We start from the raw sequence: 27,217 nt of genomic DNA, 5'->3' as shown, positions 1-27,217 counted from the left end.
TACATTTGGGAGCTTAACATTTTAAAAGCAGCTCTAATAAGTACATAAATAGTAATATCCATTAATTTTTTAATGATCACTAAACATGAACAACACTAGCATTTCTATAGCCATAGTGAGAAAAGCATTGTGATTTTTTTTAATATTCGGAAAATTGCATAGTCCATCTTCACAAATACTTTTGAATTTAAAAATATAAGTAATATAAATTTCATCTATTTTTTTTTTGTACTTCAGACAAACCCTGAGCATCTTCTTTAAATACATAAAAGAACTCCATAAAATTGCCAACTAATTTCCTGCATTTGCCTAGTCCTAAGCATGAACAGATAAACTGCAAACTCACTTGCTATTTTATTGCTTTTTATGAGACACTGTTTACAGTCACGTTTTGGGTCAAACCTGAACGCTTCTGCTACCCCTTATGTATAAGGTTAAGTAACATGTATTTTCTTTGGGGCTGAGGCAGGCGTAGAGGTGACCAAGTGCCTGGTGCTGTGAGTTACCTGTGAGGCAGGAGAGGTCTGGTCCCACAGCTCCCTTGTCCCCCTGGAGCCCTGTCCTTGGGGCAGCCATCTTGTTGGCAGGGCTGGCAGCCATCTTGTCCACAGACAGTCCCAGCAGCTTTTCCCCCATTTTTTCTGGAACAAGGAAGGCATTAACACCCAAGCCTCATGTACACAGTTTGTAAAATGCCACTGTTCTCAGATTAAATGATAATTTCTGCAATTTGATTATAGTTATTCACTGCATCTGTCAATACAGTTAAAAATAAAGAAAGTACCACATAATACTGCATTAACTGAGTACTGAAATATTTGATAAGAGATCCTACTGCTGGCCAGGACTCGACTGAATATAATGCTGCTTGTAATCCAACTATTACCCAGCACTAGTATGGCACATCTGACAACTGCCCGATTTATGTGCTATTTCCTATTAAAAACCATCGCAGCTCCACCAGAAATCCATTTTTTCTGCCACACGCCGAGACCCACAAGCAGCACACGTGTGTGCAGAACGCCAGCCGCCAGCCTCGGCGTGCGGGCACACGGCCGCACCCAGCGCAGGATCACAGGGCCGAGAGGGCTGGGAGGGACCTCTGAGCATCACCCGATCCAACCTCTGCCAAAGGGGAGAGCACCGTGCGCTGCTGGAGCGCTGTACTTTGCGCCGGGGTTATGTGTGGCCACGGCGCTCTGGGCGGCTCCGCGAGGCATCGGCGCCCGCCCTTCACAGCGGGCACGGCCTGTGGCCTTCCCGGCCTGGCCGGACAGTGGGCTGCGAGCGAGTCACCCTCGGGGAAAGAAACCCCGACACAGGGACAACCCCCGGTGCCCACCGCACCTCCCACCGCTCCCCTCGGGCGGCTGTAGGGAAGAGCCGCAGCCGCGCCCGCCCCCCGGTGACGCCATCCCCGCCACCCGGCGCCACCGCCGCTCTCACCGTGCGCTCCGGACTACGGCTCCCGACGTGCCCGGCGCCGCGGGGCGGTGCCGGGCGAACGCGGCTCCCGGGCGCTGCTGGGCGTGTGGGGATCGCCGCGGCCCGGGCGGCGGGACAGGAGCGGGCCGGAGTCGCCCGCCGGCCCACCGAGCGCCGCTATGGCGTCCATGCTGCTGCAGAGCTGCGGGCGGCGCGCCTGCCGCCTGCCCCGAGCGCTGCGCCGCCCGCCACGGCTCGGTGAGGCTCCCCGCGGGCCGCCCGCCGGCTCCGGCCCGCCGGGCCTGGCCGGGAGGGCAAAGGGGGGGGGAGAGCGGTCGGAGGCGTCTGGGGGCTCCGGGCGTGGGCGGAGAGGCCGCGGCGGGAGGGAAGGGCCGCGGCCGAGTCCCCGCCGCTCTGTCCGCCCCGGCTGGCGCTGCTCCCGGCCCGGCCCACGCTCGGCGGCTGCTGCGGCCTCTTGGCATGTGCTTCCGCGGCAGCGTGCTTGGAGGGGATGATTTATCCTAAGGGGACTGGGACACGCGTGTCTCCTAAGTGCCGGCTGGTTTGGGAGGGGAAAAACACGTGCTTTTTGTTAAAGGGCAGGAACGCGTTAGTTACTACTTCTCGGTCCTGCCTGCCTTGCTCTTGGCGCGGCTTGGGTGTGAACTGGGGCTGTCACTAGTCATGTGCTTCTTCTCTCTATGAAAGCACAAGGGGATGTTTTCTTAGTCTGTGCTATGGACAAAACATTAATTTGCCTTTTTACAAGTGGCTTTGGAAGCTTAGGAAAGTAAAAAGGAAGCGCATCGTGTGATACTGATTAATAATGAAGATAATTTGGCAGTTTAAATATCTCTGGTTGCTGAAGCTTTGTGGCAACAAAATGAAACAACTGATAACTTGTGAGGTATGTGAGGCCTGTGGCTGCTCTTTACATCCTGAGCTGGAATGGCAGGGGGTGAGAGAGGACTTGCCTGTCACTGACACAGGGAGGGCCCTGGGCTAGAATGGCAGGGGGTGAGCGAGGACTTGCCTGTCACTGACACAGGGAGGGCCCTGGGCTGGAATGGCAGGGGATGAGCGAGGACTTGCCTGTCACTGACACAGGACCCTGGGCTGGAATGGCAGGGGATGAGCGAGGACTTGCCTGTCACTGACACAGGACCCTGGGCTGGAATGGCAGGGGGTGAGTGAGGACTTGCCTGTCGCTGACACAGGACCCTGGGCTGGAATGGCAGGGGGTGAGTGAGGACTTGCCTGTCGCTGACACAGGGCCCCGACTTGTCACGGGAGTGCTGTCACTGAGAGCTGGGCAGCTGCACGCTCACATCCAGGCAGACCTGATGAGCTGTAGGGATGCTTGTTCCTTGCAAAGAACAGCTGTCCTCTTGGTTACCAATAGTCACTCAAGTGTGGTATCTTCCTCTCACTGACGGGTTTTGTGAGCTACTGTTGTAGAGTCATTTATTTAGGTTAAGCCTGGACAGTGTCCTGAACAAAAACCTGGGGTATCCTAACCACCCAGTTTATTTAAAGTGGGGAAAAAGCACATCCATGTACCTTCAAATTAGATGGGAGCTTTGATTATTCTTGTGGCATAGCATAAAAAGTACTGCTAATGATTGCTGCAATTTTGGTTGTTATAAATCTTAGACAACCTAAGCTGAAATGTTGTGATAGAATCAAATAATTAGGGTGCTGTGGTGCACTGTGGTTATTGGCACTTTTATACTTTTATTTGGGGTGTTAATCTATTAACACATTCTTGTATGTTGTATTTTTTTCCTGTATTGTTTTGCTTTACTTAGCTCATCTTCTTTGCTTTACGTGTAAGTAGTCTAAGATTAAGTTAAAGCTAAGTGCTTCTAAGAATCCTAAACGTTATTCCTGTGAAGATCAGACTGTTAAGTACTGCAAGCTTACACTTCTCTAGGGAGTGACTTCAGGATAGCATTTTATTTTTAAGAATTCTGAACACGGTAACAGTGTGGCTATTCTACATTAAAAACTTCGGGTTTCATGCTTCATTAAATTCAAGTATGAAGTTTCCCATGACTGTTTTTCCATGAGGAACATGTTAACATACAGCTTCTCTGGCATTACTGCCCTTCTTTCTTACTAAGCCAGTGCAGGTTTCTTAAATGAGCAGTGTTGAGTATGGTTAAGCAGCATTCACCTTGTTCAGATGCTTTTGGATGTCTGTATTATCCCAGAAGCAAGGATTATGGACTTTGCCCCCTTTTGAAGGAAGTATATCTTTTATTTCAGGGCTGGTTTACTCCTAGGTACATGGTTATAAGAGACACTGCAAAACCTAAAGATCTCTGGTCAGAACTGGCACAGTTGGAATTAACATTTTCTGTTAGCCTGTTCACACTCTGAATGTGCTGTACAACAAGAACCTTAGCATGTTTTCTTATGGTAACTTTGGAATTTTGTTCTTTGACCCATTCCTTAACATTTAATGAGCCTGGTTGGAAAGAAGGTAAGTGAGGTGAAAGTGTCTTGCTGCTATGGAGTTCTATCTGAGATATTCCAAGCCAGTTGAGTTCCAGAGCATCCCTCCTAGTTCTAGGGGCACTGTCCATAGCAGGCAATGCCCTCTCCTAGCAGGACCCTTGCTTTAGGCACATAAGGCTTTGTGGGCTTCCTGGCACTTGGGTGAGACAGATTACTGTGCTGTGACTTATCCCTCCAGACACTGAGTACTTCTCTGCTTTGCTCAGCTGCTTCTTGAGGCAGGGATGTCCTTCTAGGTTGGCCTCTTCGGTTGTTATTTAGCTACTGTTCTCTCTGTAAATATTGGAGAGTATCACAGTGCCTTCACAGATTCTCAGGGCTTGCTTTTTGAGCCAGAAATAGACAGTTTTTCCCTGGCTCTACTTGTGGCAGTGAGTGTTAGAGTTTGATACAACTTGACATGGGTGAATTCTTTGACTTAATAATGCCACAGCTTTTGCTGTAATTTCTTCAGAGTCTACTTAGCATGGGACATCCCTTGATTATCAATATTTTCCTCAGATAAGTTAACTTATATTCTGTACTTTCTGATTGTCCCATCTGATTTTGGCAGCATCTATTTCCCCCTAATAATTAGGGTATTTTGTTGGGGAAGGCTTTTGGCCATCAGCATTGGGAGCTGTGTTTTCTCAGATACAGTTGTCTGCTTTAGATTCTGTCATAGGCCATGTCTTGGCTTTGGTGGTGGGAAAGGGTACCATGGACTCTGAAATGATCTTTGTATCCTGCTGTCTCTTAGGATTGACCAGAAATGGTAGGTTCCAGATGGGAGAAGCAAACTCCACAGTATGCCTACTCTATCCAGCCTTCAAATTTTATTTTGGTTACAGTGAATTCTGAAAAGATTGGCCAAAGAGTCAACACATTTGAAGTCTTGCTTGTGTGATTTTTTTTAATGATCTGTCCAGAAGTCTTTTTGCTCTTGGCAGTAGCTACCTGTTGAGTTACTGTAGCAAGGTGTTAATACAAGATCTATTTTTAAAGTTGCTTTAGGAAGATGAATTCCTTTCTAGCAGGATCAGGAATGACTTTCAGTGATTGTAGATTGGTAGCATTTTATGTTTTTTATGCTTCTTCTATGGTTGGAAGACTTTCAGACATGGCCATTTACTGAAGCACACGACTTAGATGATTCATGATTTGATGATCTTCTCAATTTATTTCCAGAATGGATGCTGTTTGTCTGTGTAGCTGGATAGAGGGTGCTCAGATGTAGCTGTCAGCCCTTCTTTTGAACTTTATTAGCTGCTATTAGGACTCATCCTGAGGTAGTGTTTCAAATGAAATTCATGTTGAGGGATACAGTGTTTTCTGCAAAGTTAACTTTTCACGTGCTTTGGGTCAGGCTCTCACCCCTCCCTTCTCTCCTTTGCAGAGAGATCTTGGAGTAGAGCTATTTTTACCAGGTGCTAATCAAAATGGGCAGCAGTGTATTGAAATGGTGTTGTGGTTCCACCTCTCTAGTGAAGTCTCTTTAGGTTCCTGCTTGTGTTTTATTTGTTTTGCTTAAAACAAACCAAAAAGCCGTTTTAATCCTAAACACTTGGCAGGGGCTCCACTTGGATCATCTGATACTATGTTGTCATTGAGCTGTTAAAAAATTACATTTGCTTTCAGTGAATTTCCTCTGCAATATAGTTTCTTGCCTGAGGGACTTGGAAACCTGTCTTCAGACAGTTGAACAAGAGGAAACCAACCTCACACATCCGCAGAATTCAACTCTGCATATTAAACAACCTCTTTTTGTGCTTTCAAGCATAGTCATTTCTATGTAAAGATTAATCTTTTCACTCATGTATTTGTGTGCAGTTCACTACATGGATAAATGTCTTCCTGAATTTCAGAATTGGTGCTAATTATTGGCATTTTTCTAGGTAACTTGGGAGATCGGGCATGTCTTAGCTGCACATCCCTGAGGCTGGCAAACAAAATGTGAGTAAATATGAATGTTTTTCTGGACTATCAGTTAGTATACTGTCATAGAATGTAGGTTTAAATCTAGACAAAGTGCTAAAATGTTAGCTCCAGCTTGTGTTAATGACAGATTAAAGGAAGTTTGAGTATTACTCGCTTCACCTGGTTGGTTGTGTGTGGAAGAAAGAAAGTGAAATCTTCCCCCTTTTGCCCACTTCCTCCCTGTTTGTTTCACTTTTGATGTGAAAGCTGTAGAATATTAGTGTCTATCTTGGGTGATTCCAGGTGTCATAATGGGATCTGATGAGCTTCTTGCATACTTTCTCCACGGAGTTCCATAGAGTAAACATTCAGTTGCAGCTAGTTGAAATTCACAGTTGACAGATAAAAATGCAGAGCATCTGAGTGGGATCTCTGTTAAACTAAAGAAAGGAGTTTATTGTATGTTGCAGCCTTGGGTGACGGTGTCCTCTTCTGAAAAGAGGTCACAAATCCAGCTGTTGTGTGCCCTTATGGAGCTGAAGGAGTTGAATGTTGGCAGAATCCATTCTCTGTTCCTGATTTGGCTCACAAGGCATACTTGTAGTTAAGAATTTCCTAACACCTTTCCTTGGAATGTTAAAATACCAGTTCTGTTCTGTATTTATAAACTAACTGCTCAGGATACAGGGTCTATTCTTTGATTTCCTGAGTTTTCATTTAACATAAGGATGTGTCCCTAGACACAACCCTCTAACACAAAACAAACCAATTCTTTTTTAGACATGTTAGTTCCATATCACTTGCTGTAGAATTAATGATTATTAATTTTTTAAAATACATAAAACCTTTTCAAATATGTATTTTTAGTATGTTACTGTGTAAGATATCTCTTGGAAAGCTGGAAAGTTATGGTTTTAAACCTGTTAGGTTGGAGCACCTCTCCTGTGAAGACTGAGAAGGTTGGGGTTCTTCAGCATGGAGAAGACAAGGCTCCGGAGAAGCCTTACAGCACCTTCCAGTACCTAAAGGGGTTACAAGGGAGCTGGAGAGGGACTTTTGTCAATGGAATGGAGTGACAAGGCGAGGGGGAATAGCTTTAAAATGAAAGAAAGTAGGTTTAGATTAGTTATAAGGAAGAAATTCTTTGCCCTGTGCTGGTGAGGCACTGAAACAGGTTGCCCAGAGAATTTGTGGATGCTCCATCCCTGGAAGTGTTCAAGGCCAGGCCTGGATGGGGCTCTGAGCAACCTGGTATAGTGGAAGGAGTCCCTGCCTGTGGCAGGGGATTTGGAACTGTGTGGTCTTTAGGTCCCTTCCAACCCAAACCATTCTATGATTCTGTGATGAAATGAGCAGCAGAATATTGGGACAGAAAATCTTTTTCTATTGAAAAGGTTTGGGTTGGGGGTTTTTATTTGTTTTGTTTTGGGGTTTTTTTTTGTTTTGTTTTGTTTTTTTTTTCCCCCTAACCAAAGCTGCTATTAATATAATGTTGTCACTTAAAATATGAGAAACTAATGCCCACACCCCACGTGACACAGATCGGAATGCACGGGACTCTAGTGATAAGTACTGAGGACAGGTGGGATAGGAATTGTGTGTCTGACATCCTTCTTATGAAAGTGTGTTCAGAGAGGCACATTTCTTGCAATATTTTTATTCCCTGCAGACTCAGAACCAGTTCTGCTGTCAGAGCTTTCTTCCTCTCTGCCATGCAGAAGAGTGTCAATGTATGTAGGTGAAACTTGGCTTGTAGGCCTGGAGCTCTGCTTTTGGGAAATGCCTTGCAGTCAGGGTGGATGGATTTATGCAGGTGTTTTAATCTGGTTTTGAATATGTAGCTTATTTTCCTAAAGTAATTAAACTGTAATTCTTACTAGTTAATATCTGTGTAAATGTGAGCCAAGAGACTGTTTTGTGTAACTGTGTATGTTCCAACAGTTGTCTGACCATTGAATGGTCAGATGCTAAAACTTCAGTTTAAACTAGAAAATAGTGTGTCTTTAAAAAGTCATAATTTAGTAATTTTTTTGTACAAAGGTTTATTTGAATAACATTGGGTAGACAGAACCATTAAAGTAAATTAAAGCTCTCTTGAGTGTGTAATAATTAAATTCAAAAAGTGTTTCTGTCTGAAAATTGAATGACTGAGGCTAGCACTTTTAAGTGTATGATAAACCTTTTTTCCTTAAAATGTTACTAAGACCTGTAAAGACACTTGAACCTATTTTCTGTTCATTGGCTGAAGACAAAAACACATTCTGATTTTGCTTTCATGGTTTTTGTTTTTCACTGGCTCCATGAAGAAAACACCTCAGTCAGTTCTGTCCTGTCGATGTCTTACTGCTGGTATTTCAGTTTGAGGGACACTAATGGAACTCATTTATATGAAATATTTTATCTGCTATTTTTTTTTCCCCATCTTTTATTAAAAGCATGTACAATCCTACTTGTATGTAACAAGTGGTTCTTCTGTGTATATTGGAGTGTTAGTGGTGTTTCAGCAGTGCTTCCCTGCTAACTTCAGTTTACATTTAATTAAAGAAAAGAGGAAAGTTCTGAACAAGGTAGAAGAGTGTTGGTTCTCTCTGTCCCAGCTCAGTCCTGTGATGGAAGTTTTTACAAAAGGTTGTGCTGAATAAGGAAAACTGGATGCATGGAGGTGGTAAGAGAGGAACTCAAATGAAATCGGATTCCTCTGGTATTAATTCTCTGACTCAGCACCTATCCCAAGTATACAATTTATATTTTTTTTTGTCTTGAATGTTTTGCACAAACAGAAGAAGTAATAGAAGGGACTTCATGTTACTTATGAATTTACATTTAGTTTTATGAAATTACAATTAGTTTTCAAGTGTAGCTTTCTAAATGGAAAGCATATGTGGTGGCTGCTCTTAATTTAATTGGAATAAAATAAAATACCTTTTCACAGTCGTATAATGGAAAATTCCCTGTGGGTTAATTCTTTTTTGTCATGAAGTAAAGCCAAATGTTCTTTTCATGTATAGACATTGGTTTTAATAATAAAAAATATTTTTCCCTTAAATATGCAGTAGATATTTCTCAAATTTTGTGTTTTATAAATACATAAATATATATATCTGTGCAAATATATATCTAGAAATAGCTGATGATCTGTTGCTAATTCTTGAATGCTTTTTTCTTTTGAAGGACTGTACACTTTAAATATTGCACTAGTGTCCCTCCTGTTTACGCCTACTCCAGAAAAGCTCACTATTGTTGTTGGACTAAAGGATCTGAGCAGATACACTTCACTCTCACGAGCTCTTCTGGCTCATGGACGCCACTAGCAACCCTGGGTGTTTTAGGTCCCCAGTACCTTCCAGTTAGGTGGTGGCATTCTTCACGTCCTCTTCAAGATGACTCCATAGTTGAAAAGTCACTCAAGTCCTTAAAGGACAAAAACAAGAAGCTGGAAGAAGGAGGTCCTGTATATAGTCCAACAGAAGTGGAAGTTGTAAAGAAATCTCTTGGGCAGAGGATTGTGGATGAACTGAAGCACTATTACCACGGGTTTCGGTTGCTGTGGATTGACACCAAAATAGCTGCGAGGATGCTCTGGAGAATCCTGCACGGGAACACTTTGTCTCGTCGGGAGCGGAGACAGGTACTGAGTAAAGACCACTTTCCTCTGGGTGTCCTCAGTGATTGCTCTGTTTATTAGAACCGAGTTACTGCTTTTTGTTGTCTTCTGTTCCTAGAATTAAAATTCCTCAGTGTGTTTCCTTCCTCTTCACTATGTGGATGCTGAAATTTTTAGGTATTACCCCAAAATTTTTTTCCTATGTTCCCCATTATTGAAGATAAATTTGTTATTTTCTTGTTGGAACAGCAGAGGATTCTTCTGTTTTGTCACATGGGCAGCAACTGGGGTTTGTTCTCAAGTTCCCAGCCATGTGTCATATACAGTCGTTTTCTCTGCTTTTTCACTCCACTTGGAAAAATAGTGGGAAACTGCTAGTAAACATTGCTAGTAAACACTGCTATTAAATGTTAAATCTGTGCCAGTTCAGTTCCCATTTGTTGCTTAATGGGGTTCTTTTGAATGGGATAAAAGCTGCAGGCTGAAATGCATGATTGATGATGTGCTATCTCAGTTAGAATTATATCTGAAATAATTTTAGCCCAGATATATTTCCTTTATTTATGGCATGTTGCTTACATTTATGAAACTAAAAATGCAACTGATTATTTTAAAGAAAAGAGAAATGAAATCTGGAGTGCAAAATGTGATTGCTTTCAAATTTGGATAATGTGTATGAATTTCAATAGTAATTTCAGGTTTTGCATGAAATAGGCATATTTAATTAGAATGGAAAGTTATATGGGTATTTAAAAACATTGGATGTGAGTTCATATATGACAAGACTGCAAAATATTAAGCTGGTATTGTTAATTTCTTTTTTTTTTTGAAAGAATAATTGATATTCAACTTCAGTTCATTGGCAAAATATCAAACATGCTGATTTGACAGTTCTCATTTTACTGTTTTTAAGGACAAGCTGTTTAAGCAGTTTATAGAGATTAAAAATTCAAGTCTGTCTTCCTGCCTTTATTAAAAAAAAAAGCATTTCAGCTGTTGCTGGAAAGATGTTCCAGAAGAAAAGCTGGAGGGCAGAAGGTGTGTGTGCTCTGGGGCAAAGTGCTGAGTACTGCCTGTGGGCAGTGTGGCTCTCTGCAGTTTGTACACCTGCACACACAATGGGCTGAGTTCACATCTCTGCCCTCAAAACTTCCCGTAAATGGTCAAAAATACAAGTATCTGCTCATTGTTTTTATCATTTCCTGATAAAAGTTGGTCACATTTGAACAATTTGGTGTGTGATTAAAACCCATCACCCATCACATCTTAAATGCAGTATGAAAATTCTTCCTAAATTCACAAGGTTAGACAAGTAGCAAAAATTGTTACATGTATCAGTTTCTGTCTCTGGGTGGGTGTGCTTTCCGATCAGACTCCTCTGCTCCATGGTCTCAGCATCTTCAGGCTCCTCCAGTTCTGCCATCTTCCTTGGCTGCTACAAGAGAGTGCTTGGCAGCTGATCCAGCTGAGACGGGCCTCAGCAATAAATAAAACAGCCTCTGCTGACGTGAGAGGGGATTATGGAGTACCAGAAAGAGTAACTGAGGATAGGGGAAGGTGAGGACTGCAGGACTTCTTGAAGTAGCAGTTCTGGCTTGTGCTGGTTTATTGAGAGCTTTGGGGAACTTGAAAAGCCAAGCGAGACGAATTAATTCATGGTTTAAAACAGAATGGGAAATTCTCCAGGGGGAAGATTGGAACCATTGATTTTCCTGCCTCTTTCATGTTTACTGAGCCATACTTCTGAGAAATTATATGAACAGCAGTAATATTCCATCAATTGATGGATTTATTAATTTGATTACATTTTGATTTTGTTATCTAGTGATGATAGAGCTGTTTTGCTCATGTTTAAGTAGTGCTCTGGCATTTGGCCTTCCTAGATTTGCTTTTTGTGCAAATGTTCACTTTCAGTATTAATTCTCTGTTTAATGAAATGGCCATTTATTTGTTTGCAGATATAAATTAGTATTTACATTGGTGTAGCCTATCTCTGATCTAATAATAACAATGTAAGTATGTGTTTATATGCATGCAAATCCAGTGTAGGAGATGTAGAGAAAATAGTTTTAATAACTACAGTAATATTAGTTTTTCAGTCTAGGTTTTTTGTTTTCTGTATTTGGAGGAAGTGGACATTGTGTCTCTGGAGTTGAGGGCATGGTAGGTTCAGAACCCAGGGTCACTGAAAAGCAAACCAGGCTGCAGCTGAAAAAACCCTTTTAGGGTTTTTATAAACCTTAGTTCAAGTTTGTTTCAACACAGCTCATTTTTTTTATCAGTTCGACCTTAAATTCTAGTATACTGACTGATTTAAAGAAGTCTAAACATTTTGGTGCTGGATTACCTCCTGAACTTTAAAAAATATAAAGTAAAAGTTGATGTATATACTGCTTTAAAAGTATTAAGCGGCACATGAGCTGATGGTCCTAGAGAAATCTTATCTTCATGCAGACTGACAAATGAGTTATTTCTGCCTGCCCTTTCCTTCCTCTTTGGAGGCAATAATGGAAATATATCCAAGTAATCTAACGACATGAACATGCAATTGCAGCATGGCTAATGCAAAGGGACCTATTGCTTATGTAAACTAAAAGTCAATTCCAAAATTCTGCTTGTACAATTGCTGGCAGGGTTTGGATTCAGCAGGGTCACAGATCTACACTTAGGAGAAAAGGCAGAAGTAAAAAGGAAGAAGTAAGACATGGTACTGACTTTAAAAAAACCTAACTGCTGGCTCCTGCAGCAGGGTGGTTCAGGGTGTGGCAGTGAGGTGGCAAACCCAAGGGAGTTTGTGGCAAGTCTGCCAGCTTTACAAACTCTTCCCTGCAGAGGAGGGAAGAGTGGAACACCCAGCTGTAGGAGCAGATACAGGGGAGTCACAAGGTTCTGGTGCTGTGCTGCCAAATCCTGTGTGTGTAATCGTACACCATTGTATTAGGTTCCTGCAGAAAGCTGTTTTCCTGGAGTTAGCCGAGGGTGCAGTGCCATGATTTGTGCAAGCTGATCCAGGGCAGTGCTGCTGTGAAAAGCTCGGTGCTTAAATCAAGTTTTCCTGCCCCACCCCCACTTGGTTTGTACTGATCCTTTTTCCCCTGTCTGTCTATGTATTTATGGGTCAGTTTTAGCTGGATCAGTGCTATGACTGCCAGTGCACCTTCATGGCTCCTTATACCTCGTCTCAGGTTAGCATTAAGTTGCCTTAATCCGGTGGTAAAACTGTTTCCTTGGATATGGATCTTGTAAAAATACTTGCACGCACTGTCTGAGAATAGAGACTGGGGAAAAATAGGAATTCTGTACACTATAGAAATTTTTCAGGGTTTTTTTTAGGGAAAATCTACTTTTCTTCTGAGTTTTAAAATTTTCTTCCAAACTTTCTTACTTTTTTTTGTTTTTTAACTCCATGGTAGTCATTTGCCTTCCATTGTTGGAATGAATGGAAAAATCCTTGAGCCTCAAAACAATGGACCAAAGCATCCCTTCTGGGAAACTGAATTTTTTTATGTACAAAGAAAAATGCCAGACTTTGAATCTGTAGAGCATGTGCCTTCCACATACAGTAGTGCTTAAGATTTTGGCTGGTTTTATGGTAAGAAAATTCTGAATGGAGTTTTACAGGTTTTGTATTCTAGCAAATCAGTCCTGAGGACATGGAGGTCTGTGCTGGTTGTTACTGCTGTTCCCCTTGATTGCCATGAACTGTGGTGAGGGGCTGGAGTGGGCAGCATGGGTTTACTGTTGTAATTGCATTTATCCTGCCAGTTTTTGCCACTCAGAGCTGTGTTTATCAAGTCTTGATGTGGAATGACAGTGCTGTGGCAGTGGAGTACCAGAGTGTAGCTCTGATTTAGGAGCTGATGGGATTCCCAACAACCAGGTTTTTCTTTTGTAAAAGGAAGTAGAGTCAAGCAAGATCTTCACTCCCCAGTATAAACTGAGTTATGAAGCTTTCAACAATTACTGAAAGATTTAATAATAGACTGTACAGCCTGGTATATATATTTGTGAGTCTACAGAAAGCACAAGGACAGTATTTATTTCATGCAGTTCAAGATTCAGTAGCAAACACCACCTGCTTCAGAGGATTACTGCTCTGGAAATGCAGTGATTTAAAAAAAAATCTACCAAGCTGGGCTCATTACCCTGGATTTAAATGTACATTACAATTGTTATAAGGCAGAGGGGGAGGGATCTTTCATTTTACTCTTGATTACTTATTCCATAGTAGCTCATGCATGTAAGAAGTGGTGGAGCACAAATAAAGATGCATAAAAGAAGTTAAGCAGCTTTAATGACAACAAATGACCACCTCCTGTTTTCAGGTGCTTTTAAGAGGTTTAAATGAGATACTTGTTCAATAATCCTATTGAGACACAGTGAGGCTTTTGAAATACTTTCTATAGTGTTGAAAACTGGTGAAACTCCAGCACTCTCTAGTATGTAGCAACTTGAAAAAAACCACTAAAAACTGACTTTGTCACATCCTTTTTTGGTGTTATTTTAAAATTTCTTCATAGCGAATATATGTATGTGGGCCTAAGTGACAATTAGATGACCAAATCAAGTATTTTTAAAATAAGTATTTAAATATTAGCTTATCAATATTTTTTTTCTCTTCCAGTTTCTTCGAATATGTGCTGATCTTTTTCGCCTGGTCCCTTTCTTGGTTTTTCTTGTTGTCCCATTTATGGAATTTTTACTTCCAGTAGCTCTTAAGTTGTTCCCTAATATGCTTCCCTCTACATTTGAGACAAAGTCTAAAAAGGTAAGCAGGTCTGAATTTATAATCCAGTGATATTTAAAAAAAAATTAGAAATTTCTTGGTAAAAAAATTAGAAAAAGTCTAAAAACGTTGGGTTTTTTTCAGTATTGGAGTAATGCCTTTATCTTCCTTATTTTGAAGATTTCACTTTTGAACATATAATAATGAACCAGTCCCATCCTGGTTTTGATATGTGCAGATGCTAAGCTGTCAGGGTTGAAAGCCTCTCTTGTCTTTTCTACTATCCTCATTTCCATTTTCTATGACTCCTACAAAGGAGAACTAAAGCTATTTTGTTTTTCTGGTTGTATTAAATTAGACATTGTAACATTTGTAGTATTAAGTCTTGATACAAGTTTTTCCATATGTATTCTTAAAATTTAAAGTAGCTTCTTACGCTTTATTTCTACTAGTTATGTTTTCTCAGAATTGTTAGAGGTTTGTAAAAACCCACTGAAAGAGCCCCACAAATTTTTGCTTTCAGAGCACACAGTGAGCTCTTCAGCTTGTTCAGTGTGATTTGGGGATCTTTGGGAAGAGTGAAAGCCCCTTTGGAATGTGTGTGTTATAGCAGAAGTTCAGAATTACTCCACTTCACTTCTGTCCCCAGATGAGTTATGTTTAGTCCATGTATTTCTGGCAGGAACTTTTAACAACAAATATTTTTTTAACAGGAGGAAAGATTGAAGAAAGAATTGAGAGTAAAGCTTGAATTGGCTAAATTTCTTCAAGACACCATTGAGGAGATGGCCTTAAAAAATAAAGCAGCCAAGGGAAATGTTACAAAAGATTTTTCAACATTCTTTCAAAAGGTAAAAAATTTGGAAAATATGTTCTCTCTTCCTACAAAAAAAAAAAAAAAACCAAGGCTATGGTAATCATCATATACCTTTATATTTTGGACTTGAAGAAACAGCATGTAGTAGTTGTTTTTTTTTAGGATAAATTTCTTTTTTTGTCAGTGTGATGAAGTTTTCCTATTATTAACTTTGGTGTTCTAGCTGGTGCTTTTACTCTCTAATTCTAGAAGCACTATATTTCTGCTCATTTGTTTCTTGTTCACTTATTTGTTAATAGGTTAACTCTAACGTGAAACATTGGTGTTCTCAGTGGTTACTCATATGGGTTTTGACCTCTTTTTTTTTTTAACATGCGGTATGAAAACTGGGAGAGGACTTCATTCCTAATTAACTGATTGAAACTTAATGGGGGAAAAGTAAATTTTTTGGTCCAATTTAATTCTGCTTGTAAAAACTTGTTTTTAAGTGCACAGTTGCTATACTGGCTAGAATGTGGTATAATCTGAGGTTTAGCTAGAATGTAGTTGCTGTGCAAAATTTTCCTATTTAAGTTCAGTTGCTGACAGAGAGTCTTAAGTGTCAGACATCTGCCTCCTGCATTAATGGCCTTTAGGTTTCACAGTATTTCCTTTCACCAGACTGTAGGTGAGAATAAGGTACTCCCTGGAGAGATGAAAAATGCCTTCTTTAGTCTTCTCAGGACAGTCCTTAGCTCTGATTTCTCTTAATTGTGGGACTGTTGAATAAGAGGTGGAGCCAGCAGCATCACCAAGTGCTTTGTTGAAAGAAAGGCAGGGGTCCCCTCCTTTGAAGAGAGTGTGTATTTGCACAGAAAAAGGCACATGAGCCCAGGGGTTTCAGACATGAACTTGAAGTGTGGAGTGATAAGATGATGTTGATCGTGCCACATAGATCACCTCACATAATCATAGTGGCAAATTTTGCCAGTCAGTAACTTCTTGCAAAGTCCCTGTGCAGCCTCTCTGCAGTCATCTGTTTCTGTTCTTTTGAATCTGCAGAACATTGTAAGTGGTTAGTTACAGCAGTTAGTGGCTGAGGCACTGCCCCTGCAGGCTCTGGGAACTTGCCCACTCATGCTTCATGTTCAGAACATTTCATTTTCTTCTGGAAGAGCTGCTACTGAGAATTTACATTTAGCCGTTAATTTTCATGGAAATAAATGATGTTTCACTCCACATTTGCTGGAGGAAGTCCCAAGTTCCTCTGATGACTAAAAAAGAAGTTTCAAGCCCTGCATTTCGTGTGTGTGGGTGTGCTTTTTAGAGCTTTATATTTCTCATTTGTGCCACAGAGACAAACTTCATTGATCTCATTTCACAGTACCGGATAATAAATGTCAGAGCAAGAAGCAGCTTCAATGTTTCTTTCCTACTTTTGCTATTCTTTAACAGTGGCTTCTGTGGTGAAGTATTTGATACTGCAAGAGCCATTGATTGCAGACTTAATGTATCTGCTGCATAATTCCAGAATTTGTCTCTGTTGCTTTGTAGCTAATGATGTACTAGAAAGCTTCAGTTTGTACTTTCAAGAAACACATGCTTGGCTCTGTCAAAATCTTTAAACATCTTTAAACAAGGGAGAAAATACTTCCTGTGTTTTTGAAGTGCCATTTTTGGCTCCTGTGGTGAATGCACTGGCAAAGTGGAACAACAAGGCCTTTGAACTTTCTTTCTTCAAGATGGTTTCTTTGTACAAAAGTATCCTGGAGGTTAATGGGCTCAAGGCCATCTCACCTCCTGATTTTTACCTTTTTCTGTACTCAGTAGCTGTTCACTGAAATATTTGAGTTTGCAGGTAAAACAGGTAGGCATGATAAGTCAGGCAGTACAGGTAATGTTACGTTTTCAAACTGTACTTGATATCACCTAGTTTTATGTTTTCTTTACAAGAGTTAAAAAAAGTGGAAGTATTGGGAAAAGTTTTTTTTTTATATCTGTGATTAGACTGAAGATGTTAAGACTGGGAGTACGTAATTGTAAGTTCTGTAGATCTTTGATGTGGTGATGTCACTAATAAGCTTTTGGTGGCATACTTAGAAAAATCAACATCTGTACAGGTGATAATGCTTTACTGTGACCTGATGAGACCAGGGAATTTTTCTCCTACTTCTTTGAGCTGTTATTTCAGCATCCAATAATTGGGTTTAATGATTGGGAATTCTTTGTTAACACATCACTGAAGATGTGTTAACTTTGCATTTGTATAAGCAGTTACCTAGAACCTGCCATCACAAAGGATGCAGAGTCCTTTCCCAAACATTGCTTTATACTTTGGAATAACTTGAAGTGCAAAAACATTTGCACCGAGGTGCTGCAGAACGTCTAGGAATTGAAAGCCAGAGTATTGTAACAAATGAAGAAAAGTAGGTAATGAAGTGTCTGAATCTGTGTTTCATGGGGACACAAGTGTTGCAAAATTTTTGCCGTTGGCTGAACGTCTTACTTTATCTTCCCATCTTTATCTTACTTGTTTCTGTGTTTAGTAAATATGGTACCAGAACAAATATTTGCCTGTGTGACTCCTGCAGCAACTATTTAGTAACTCAGAGGTGTATATATATATTTTGAGGTATCTCATGGCAGTGCAATTCAGCTAGACCTGCTCCTTAGTGTACAGGTGCATCTAATTTTTGTTTTGTTAGTTTTATCCTAAGTCCATTATGCAGTGTTGTTGGAAACTGTCAGCACTATCAATTCTTTTGCCTATATAAGTAAGTTGTTTGTTTTTTTAAGTACTTCTTTCATTCCTTCCTTATGTGCTATTTCTTATCCCAAAACTGTTGCAAAGTGCTTGGCAAACGAGGAGAGTGTTCTTATTCAAAATAATGCCCAACTATAACATCTGCTTTGAAAAGCTTAGTGTGTGTTTGTTTTTTTCTCACAGATCAGGGAAACTGGTGAAAGACCCAGTAATGAGGAGATCTTAAGGTTCTCTAAACTGTTTGAAGATGAGTTGACGCTGGACAATCTGACCAGGCCTCAGCTGGTGGCACTTTGTAAATTGTTGGAACTTCAGTCAATTGGGACAAATAACTTTCTCCGCTTCCAGCTGACAATGAGGTTGAGAAGCATAAAAGCAGATGACAAGGTGAGTCATTCTGAATAGGCACTGTGTAATAATTTTGACACATAACAGTAATGGGTGTGTGTGGATATATGTATGTTTGTTTTTCTAGGCATTTTCCTTTTTTGTTCTAATTGTCTTTTTTGAGAACTTTGAACAAAAAGGCTTGAAGAGCTTAAAATCAGGAGCGTCCTTATTTGTTAAGAAAAAACTGATATTTTTTAATCTACCATTAGTTGAAATGAAAATAATTATATCACAAAGAAAAACATTTTTATGAAACTATAATTTGTAAGGGAGCTGGTAGAAGTATCAGCTTAGGGGTTGGCTGTGCATGCTGGAGCAGTGGGAGCAGCTGAGGCTGTTTTGTGTTAGCACAGCAGCCTCTAGTGGCTGTTGTAACACGTGGCTGTGCAGTGCTGGTGGTGCCTCTGTTGTGAGCTCTAACACGGTCAGATTTCCTTTCCATTGTGCAGATGATTGCTGAAGAAGGAGTTGATAGCCTGACTGTTAAAGAACTGCAGGCAGCTTGTCGTGCCCGAGGGATGAGAGCTCTTGGTGTGACAGAGGAGCGTCTCAAGGAACAGCTCAAACAGGTATGGTTTTGCAAGACTCAGTACACAGACCTAATTCCAATTATTAGCTCCGATGCTCTGGTTTTTGTCTTGACTCTGAGCAGTCATTTTGATTCTGTTCTCATTAAAGGCTTGGTTAAAACAGTCTTTCTTCTTAATAAGCTTTTGTCACATGTACTTTGTAAGTGTCTGGTAGCTGTGGGTTGCTGCCTTTTGACCATGATGTTTTGATGATGCAGATAGATACTTCAAATTTAACATATCTGAAATATGCTTGCAATTTTGAAAGTTTGTCTTGTCAGTTATTATCTTGCTCAAAGGAATTTTTCACCTAGTAGATCAGTTGTCTCTTGATGTTGCCTGGTTTAGAGGAAGGTCTGTTGGAACATGTCTAGAGGAGGCCACTAAGTTGATTACAAGGGCCTGGAGCACCTCTGTTATGAAGATGGGCTGAGGGAGTTGGGGTTGTTCAGCCTCAAGAAGAAAGAGCTCCAGGGACACCTTAGAGAACCTTCAGTACCTAAAGGGGGCTTACAGGAAAGCTGGAGAGGGACTTTTCACTAGGACAGTACTGATAGGACAAGGGGGAATGGCCTTAAGCTGAAGGAGGGCAGGTTTAGATTTGATATGCGGCAGAAATTCTTTTCTGTGAGGGTGGTGAGACACTGGCACAGGTTGCCCAGAGATGTGGACTCCCCATCCCTGGAGGTGTTGAAGGCCAGGTTGAATGGAGCTCTGAGGAACAGTTTAGTGGAAGGTGGAACTAGATGGACGATCTTTAGCCCAACCCAAATGGTTCTGTGATTTTAAGATGCATGTGAAACAAACCACTTGTTCCAATATTCATTCAATACTTCTTTAAATGCTTCTTCAAACAAAATACATCTTCCTATATTTAATTGAAATGGCTCTAATGCTTAGCTGGGAGTAAGAATCCTGTGTTAGGATATTGACTGATAAGTAGTGGTAAAAAAAATGTATTTACTTTAACTTGATTTTATTTGTAAAAAAAGAATAAAACATCCTGAAATTAAAGACTTGTTTTTTGTATTGCACTTACAGTGGTTAGATCTGCACCTGAACCAGGAAATTCCTACTTCATTGCTTATTTTATCCAGAGCCATGTATCTTCCAGATACCCTTTCTCCAGCTGATCAGCTCAAAACAACCCTTCAGACACTACCAGACAGTGCAGTAAGTATTGATGGACATAGTGTGTAACTAACTTTCAGTGTCATGACTGAAAATCCACCCAGACAAGTAGATGTTCTTCTCAGTTCCTTGCTTTTCCTTGAAAAACTAAATCATAGCTAGGTTTATTTGTGTGACCTTCAAAGGCAGAAGTTGTGTTGTATGTGGAGAGATATGAGGATAAAGCAAACACAGAGCAATATTGGATTACATGACAGCAGACAGTAATAGCATAAGAAGATTTAGAATACACCTTTCACGTACAAAAAACCAGTGCTTCAGGCCATAGAAAGACATTAATACCTAAAAATACATAAGGTTATGCTGAGAGAGAAATTATCAGAGCAGATTTTTGGTAGTCTTGAGAGAAAGAGAATGAAGAACATGTAGAACATGTATGATTTCAGGGTGAAAAGTTCATGTTTCCACCAAAACCGAAAACTTTCTCAAGACAGAGAGTCATCTTTTTCTGAGAAATGCAAAAATTGGGTAACACCTGGGGGCTTTGACTTTATTCATTAGCATACCTGTACTACCCATCTCAATCAGGATATCTAAACCTGCATTATGCAGCCATACATGTATATATATACACACTTCTATTAGCTACTTCTGTTATTTTTAGGCCAAAGAGGCTCAAGTGAAAGTGGCAGAAGTTGAAGGTGAAAAAATAGATAACAAAGTACGACTGGAAGCAACACTTCAGGAAGAAGAAGCCATCAGAAAAGAAAATGAAGAAAAGAAAATGTCTGAAGCTGCAGAGAAAGCCAAAGAAACGCTTGAGGCTGCAGCCATGGTAAGTTCTGCTCACAACTGCTGAGGAGTAAATGTCAAGTGGTGTGAACACTAGCATGTTATGAGTTACTGCCTCTGTTCTGGGTATTGTCTGCAAAAAACTGGACTTCAAATGCACGTATGGAAGATATGAGAGAATATTTAAACTGACTGCAACACAAAAGTTTACTATAAAATTTTGGCTCAGTCTTACTTTGATTTCTCTTCCTTCTTAATTAAAGCAGAAAGAGAAGACTTCTTTTTCTGTAGTAAAGGTAGTGGTTTTGTTTTTTTGTTTGTTTTAAATTTTCTGCACCCCACATTTTAAATGTTCTTATCTTTGGCACTTTCTGTTTGTCATTAACCTGATAATGTTGCTGTATAATATTTGGCTATAAAAGCTGCTGGCCTGCTTTATTAGTGAATTGAGCCTCAGGAGCTCACAGGAGTAGTTCTTGAAATACAAGTGGGTATGTTAATGTGAAACCACTTTATATGTTGCAGTTTTTTAACCTCTTCTCATAAAAATGTGTGTTTCCACTTTGGCAACTATTTCTATTTTGACAAGTCATTCTTTACTGAAGCTAATACAGCTAATGTTTTGGGTTTTTTAAATGCAACCTAATGAGGTATTTTAAATTTAGAAAGCGGTGGAACCAGCAGCAGATCTTGAAGCAACTGCTCTGCAAGCTAAAAAAAGCCAGGTGGTGATGGATGCTGAACCAGAACTGGCACGGGCAGGTGCAGCAGTGCACTCAGAGGCACTGATAGATACAGCACCAGTGCTGGAAGGCATTAAGGTAATCTGAATAACCACACATTTTCATACTTTTAAATGTAAAGATTCAGAGCATTCATGTGAGGACTGTGATAAATTGCTCGTCTGCCCTTCACTTTTAACCCTCTCATCACATTTTATCAGCTAAAAACAACTACTTAGTGGATTGAAAATTCACCAATGCAGATGCTGAAGTCAGAGCAAAACATCTCAGAGCATCTCCTTTATCTCTCTGCATTATTGAAATTAATATACCTGTTTTGGGAGGGCATTTGCACTATCTGTAGATGGAATGGGCCCATGCATATTTTATTATGAGCTTTTCAAGAGACAGGTGTACTTACTATGGATGTTCATCCTCATTCTCACAATTGTTATTGAAGATAACTTTTCTACAGCTCAACTTTCCAAACTTTACTTTTTTTTGGGTGTAATTTATCTTTTCCCATACATGGTGAATTGTTTCTCAGTTGTTTTAATTGCTTAGCCCAAGAATGAAGTTAAACATTCTTAAATGAGATGATCAGGTATGGAATTTCAGAAACTCACATAATCAATTGCATTAGCTGAACTTAATACTGGTGCACTTCAAAAAACAGTACTATAGCAAATTAACTGCCTTACCATTTAAAATCTTTGCATTAGCCTCAAAATGTGATAGTAGTGATTCCAAACATGTAAAAAGAATCTTGTGTTTTCTCTTTTCTGCTAGAAGACTGAAAATCTTGCAGGGAGATCACAAATGTGCCTTTCACTAATTTCTCTATGTTTTCTGTTACAGGGTGAGGAAATCACCAAGGAGGAGATTGATGTGCTCAGTGATGCTTGCACCAAGCTACAGGAACAGAAAAAATCACTAACAAAGGAAAAGGAGGAGCTTGAGGAATTGAAGGATGATATCCAGGAATATAATGAGGTGAAGAATTGGGCATGGAAGTTCTTTTTGTGTTCATGTTTAGTTTTAGCAGAAGTGATCCAAATTTAAAGATTATCTTTCTTGGTTCTTTGTTAGTCTGAAGTTGGAAGCTGAGTGAATGAACTTTGTGTGTGACAATGCAGAGCCTCATTTGTGTAACATGTTCAAAGCCTAATTGTTATCACTAGAGTACTTCCCAGCAGATGAGATTCATGCTCCTGCTCTTGTTCCCATGGGACTGGGGTAACAGGAGCTGCCTGACTGCTGCATGCTGCAGTTCTTTCTTAGCAAGTGGAGATGTCAGTATTACAGAAATTTCCAAGATAAGTAAAATGAACCTTATCCAGTCTTATGAAAGGTGTGGAAAATGACATTTAAGGGGTGCATAGAAAAGGCAGCAGTGTTAAAATTTATTGTTCTAATTCCATCTGGCTTTGTATGTCTCTGGACTTGTATTTCATCTACAGATGGCTCCTGTCTTGAAATGCTGGTTGAAGTCAGTAGTGTTTGCTGTTGCAAATTCACACCAGCAAAAGCTTTTGTCTCTTTTGACCATTTCTTCTAGGACTTGCAAGAGATAAAGGAGCTTTCTAAAACTGGTGAGGAAGAGGCAGTGGAAGAGTCAAAGGCAAGCAAGAGACTGACAAAGAGAGTGAACCGAATGATTGGTCAGATAGACAAAATTATTGTAGAGTTAGAAACAAGTCAAAAGACAGCAGATGCAAAGCTGGATGGTGAGGATACTTCTGCTGGGTAAGTGATCTGGGAGCACTGGATGTGTCTCTGGCTGTTCACCTTCACTCTTGCTTTCATCTGATGTGTGGTTAGAAAAGAATTGGTGAATAACTTGTTTAGAATATTAAGATATTTGATTTTTAAAAAATCAAATTAACAAAATTGTGCTGCAGATTTTCTCTCTTCTAAGGCTAAATATGGTTGAGCTGATGAAGGAAAAAAGGATGTATAATTCCCCAGATCCTGAGGGTGTTCTGAAAGTCCGAGTGTTGATTAGAATTTTACCATCTTGCCCATGCCTCTGGCACTAACAGGATTGCAGGTGAAATCATCCCCTTAGTCATGCTCCTCACAGAGTAATTTTACCCTGTGCCATTGACTGAAAAGGTGCACAACAGTGTGTGAGCATATTTGTTGTTATTTAGTAACAAATGTGTTAGTGAGGAAAAAAAATTGCAAGGGTCTAGGGTGTCTTGAGACAAGTGGGGAAATGCATCTAATGGAAGGGAGGAGATCATTTTACACATTCCCTTTCCAAAAGATTTACTTCATTTCAATTTTTTTAACACAGAGATTTTCAATTAAAGATCTTTCTTGATAGTTTCATTACAGAATTCATTTATCAACACTTATCCAGGTCTTAATATTATTGGAGATGATCAGGCAATCCTATGTTAAATGGTCATACACTGCTTGTTACACACTCTGAAATACCTGGAAACTGTGACACAAACTCTCATGGTTTGTGATCATGAATGCTGTATTAATCTGGTTTATGCTTGCACCACTTTGTGTGATTCATTAAGAGAGTATGGCAGCTCCCAAAGAGCATAACTAAACAGAAATAGGGATTCTGCTTTTGTTGCTTCTGAGCTCTGTGTTTTCCAGTCCCCAGGGCAAACGGTCATTTGTTGCAGATTTTGTGTAATAAGGCAGCCATATGAATGGTGCTACAGAGAAACTGTTGATCAAAACCATCTGAATTTGTAAACTAACAGTGCAATGCAGAATCTGCTTGTACTGAATGTAATTATACTTTGTAATGGCTGGTTTTCTGGATAATTTTGTAGGTGATTGTGGCTGATTGAAAATTACTAGTTTAAATATTGCTTAGTTGTCAAAGGCTTGTCTCTTAACCTTCAGGATGGTGCAGTCCTTATCAAGCCATGTCCAGGCCATTTAGCAACAGCATGAGAAATGTTCCTTGCATAAAAGGAACATTTATGTCTGTGCCTAGAAGAGCTGAGACTACACTGATAAAGCCTTTCTGTTTAGTATTTATTGGCTTCACTGTCTCCTGCATTTCAGCGGGGTCTGTGCTGGAAGATGTTCCTTCAAATTAGCAAAATACATACAGAAATCATGAGATCGGTGAGCAGAGAGTAACATCTGAAACCTGCTAGTCCTTCCTTCCCCAGAGTCTGGTCCTTGACAGGAGCAAGTGAAGCTGGTTGAACAAAACAGCTCGATTGCTCAAGTGATTAGTTCTCAGCTTTTGTTTTCCTGTGACTCATTGATTTTCTGTCAGCCAGCCTCTATATGTAAAAGGATGCCAGAAACATGGCACTATATCTTTGGTCAATAGGGAATGAAGGGACAAAGGGCATTAGATACACAGTCTGGGAAGAACAGAAATCTTTATTTCATATGCTTCTGGGTACTTATATTTGTTCAGTAAAAGATATGGATCTAAAAACATGAGATTCGATGGTAAGATAAAAATCTACTTTCTGATCAGTAACTCCTTTTTGGTTTTTTTGCATTCTGTTCAGGATTATAAATAAATAATTAATAATTTTACAAGCATCCTGCAGTGTAGTAGCTTCCAGTATTGCTTTTTGTCAACCTTATTCCTTTGTAGTAACTGCTTGTCACGTAGAGTTTGTGATTTCTCTTCAGGAAGAATCTCATCAGCATTACTGAGCTAATTAATGCAATGAAACAAATTCAGAAGATTCCAGAGGAGAAGCTAACAAGGATTGCAGAGGCATTAGATGAAAACAAGGATGGCCAAATTGATATAGATAATGTTGTTAAGGTAAGTTTGCGGACTTCATAAGGAAAATAAGGCTAACCATCCTTCAAACATTGCACCTGTTTGGGCATAAATTCATAGTGCAGTCTTTTGCAAGGGTCTTTACTTGATGCCAGTGAGGTTTTTGGCATGTATTGTAAATAGATCTTATATAACAGCATCTTGAGAATATATATGGCTGGTTTTTTTGGTGGGGGGAAATCCATGTCCTTTTCCACATAACCTTAAAAGCTGTAGGTTTTTCTGTATGTCTCTGTCAAGTTCAAAATATGGTAATTTTGTTAGTACTTACAAATGAGAGGGAGTAGAACTACCACTGTTAGAGAAAGTCTTGACATAACATCCATAGATATGTTTCATATCAATACAAAATAGCAGCTTTGCTTGCCTATTTGTATACTTTAGATGTTTCATTGAGATCTGTATTTCCTGTGCTTGAAAGACAACAGGTTGTGTTTGTTGCCTGATTTGTCCTGTTCTCTCATTTTGCTGAACATTCTCAGGTTTTCTCACCCTTTCACATTCATTTTCTTGGTTTTTTTTCACTTCGTAAATTTAGATTTGTAGTGAAACTTTCTTCCCTCAAGTCATTCTGCTACTGGATACAGAAATAGCATTTAAACTATGGCCAGCTAGAAAATACAGTATCAGCCTTTTGAAACACATTTTTCCTCTCTGCTGCCCCAGTGGTGATTATCTTCCCTGTTGCTCTAAACAGCCGTTGTACATTTAGCAACACAGATAAAATGTACTTGTAAATTCTGCATATGTTGCACAATAAGTCTAGGAACTTGAGGAGATATGCCAAGAATACATTTGTACAAAAAACTATTTCAAGGAATTTGGAATCATTTACTAGATTATTTTTTTCGTTTGCTTTCTGAAACGCCCACCCCCTCTGCTTTGAAGTTTTTTAACTTTGTGCCTGTCTGATACAGTAGATCTTCTTAAATAAAAGTAAAATTAAGCCTATAAATTACTGTCTTAAATATTTTTTCAACAGGTACGGAATCTCAGCTTTCCATTGAAACAGATAAAATAAATGGGTCTGTTTTACTAATGCTTTAAAATATCTTTGTGTGCTGCACACACAAAGGTCAAAAGTTCTAAGTCTTAGTTTACATTTTAGCTTTTTTTTAGTACTCTGGATGTGTTTGAGGTACTGGTTGTGGTTTGAATTTGTCTTCCGTGTAAGAAGGAAAATTCTGTTTTTCTTGAACATGAGAACTGAATACTTTTGTTGTCTCAACAAAATTTATTATAGGAAAACGCCTCCATCATGTAAAACTTAAATGTGCTCTCAATTTCATTTTATGTTCGTGTAGGTTGTAGAATTGATTGACAAAGAAGATATTGATATTGGCACCAGCCAGGTTGCTGAGATTATGTCATTGCTTCAAAAAGAAGAAAAACTGGAGGAAAAAGAGAAGGCAAAGGAAAAGCATGATAAGGAAGCTGCAGAAGCAAAGAATTAAGCTTCAGAATCTGAAGCTAATCACAGTTGTAACCAAAATCTTGTATATCTTTCTGTGTCTAATGGCTACATATTACTTGAGCTTTGTGATTATGGGAAGTGTTTTGAGCTGATTCTGGTAATAAATCGTAGATAAGTTTTCTGACATATGGAATGAAATTTCCGTTCGTCAAAGAAGTGATTTAGTGTCATTCCATACTGATGAAAACAGAATAGGCTTCTGTAGCAGTGCTCCTGCCCACAAAAACATGTATTTGCACTCATTGTTGTGGTACAGTGATCCATTAAACTTGGAAGTTTGCTGTATAAATCCAGTGTATCTATCATGGAGAAATGTTTCCCATTTATTTTCTTCCATCATTAACATGGGGCCCAACCTTGCTCTGCTTCTACCTTTTAGCTTTTTCAAAATTTAATACAATCTTTCTGTTCCATCACAATATTACACATTTTCTAATCTGCTGGTGAAGATTCTGTGGCTTCAGTAGTAGCTTTGTAGATTTAGGGGTTTTTAAGCTAAATATCACTAAGCTGTTGCCTCACTGACAGAGAATGTGGCATTTTGATCACTTTTATGAATTCATGGTTATTATTTTCTGTTGAAGGGAAAAATCAGATTTATTTTTCCCTAGAATGGAAACTTGG

At 39.8% G+C, this 27,217-nt stretch overlaps 1 protein-coding gene across 1 annotated transcript; it reads left to right on the top strand.

Moving 5' to 3' along the window:
- The first annotated feature begins 1,479 nt into the window (after positions 1-1,479).
- LETM1 (leucine zipper and EF-hand containing transmembrane protein 1) lies at positions 1,480-26,719 on the top strand. Its single transcript, XM_030947642.1, has 14 exons — positions 1,480-1,683; positions 5,820-5,877; positions 9,013-9,469; positions 14,070-14,213; positions 14,885-15,022; positions 17,915-18,118; positions 18,571-18,690; positions 19,732-19,863; positions 20,486-20,656; positions 21,279-21,434; positions 22,194-22,328; positions 22,894-23,081; positions 24,963-25,101; positions 26,424-26,719. Exons 1-14 carry the CDS (start codon positions 1,605-1,607, stop codon positions 26,571-26,573), a joined length of 2,271 nt encoding a protein of 756 aa, XP_030803502.1. The 5' UTR covers positions 1,480-1,604; the 3' UTR covers positions 26,574-26,719.
- Positions 26,720-27,217: the final 498 nt, after the last annotated feature.

Source organism: Camarhynchus parvulus, chromosome 4 (genome assembly GCF_901933205.1).
Source record: "Camarhynchus parvulus chromosome 4, STF_HiC, whole genome shotgun sequence".
NCBI lineage: Eukaryota > Metazoa > Chordata > Aves > Passeriformes > Thraupidae > Camarhynchus > Camarhynchus parvulus.
This window is presented reverse-complemented; position numbering and strand designations above follow the sequence as displayed.

Coding starts and splice junctions, on each gene's coding strand:
- LETM1 (XM_030947642.1), top strand. CDS start 1,605: ATGGCGTCCATGCTGCTGCAGAGCTGCGGGCGGCGCGCCTGCCGCCTG. Junction 14,214..14,884: donor TTGAGACAAAGTCTAAAAAG/GTAAGCAGGTCT, acceptor TTTTTTTAACAG/GAGGAAAGATTGAAGAAAGA. Junction 25,102..26,423: donor ATATAGATAATGTTGTTAAG/GTAAGTTTGCGG, acceptor ATGTTCGTGTAG/GTTGTAGAATTGATTGACAA.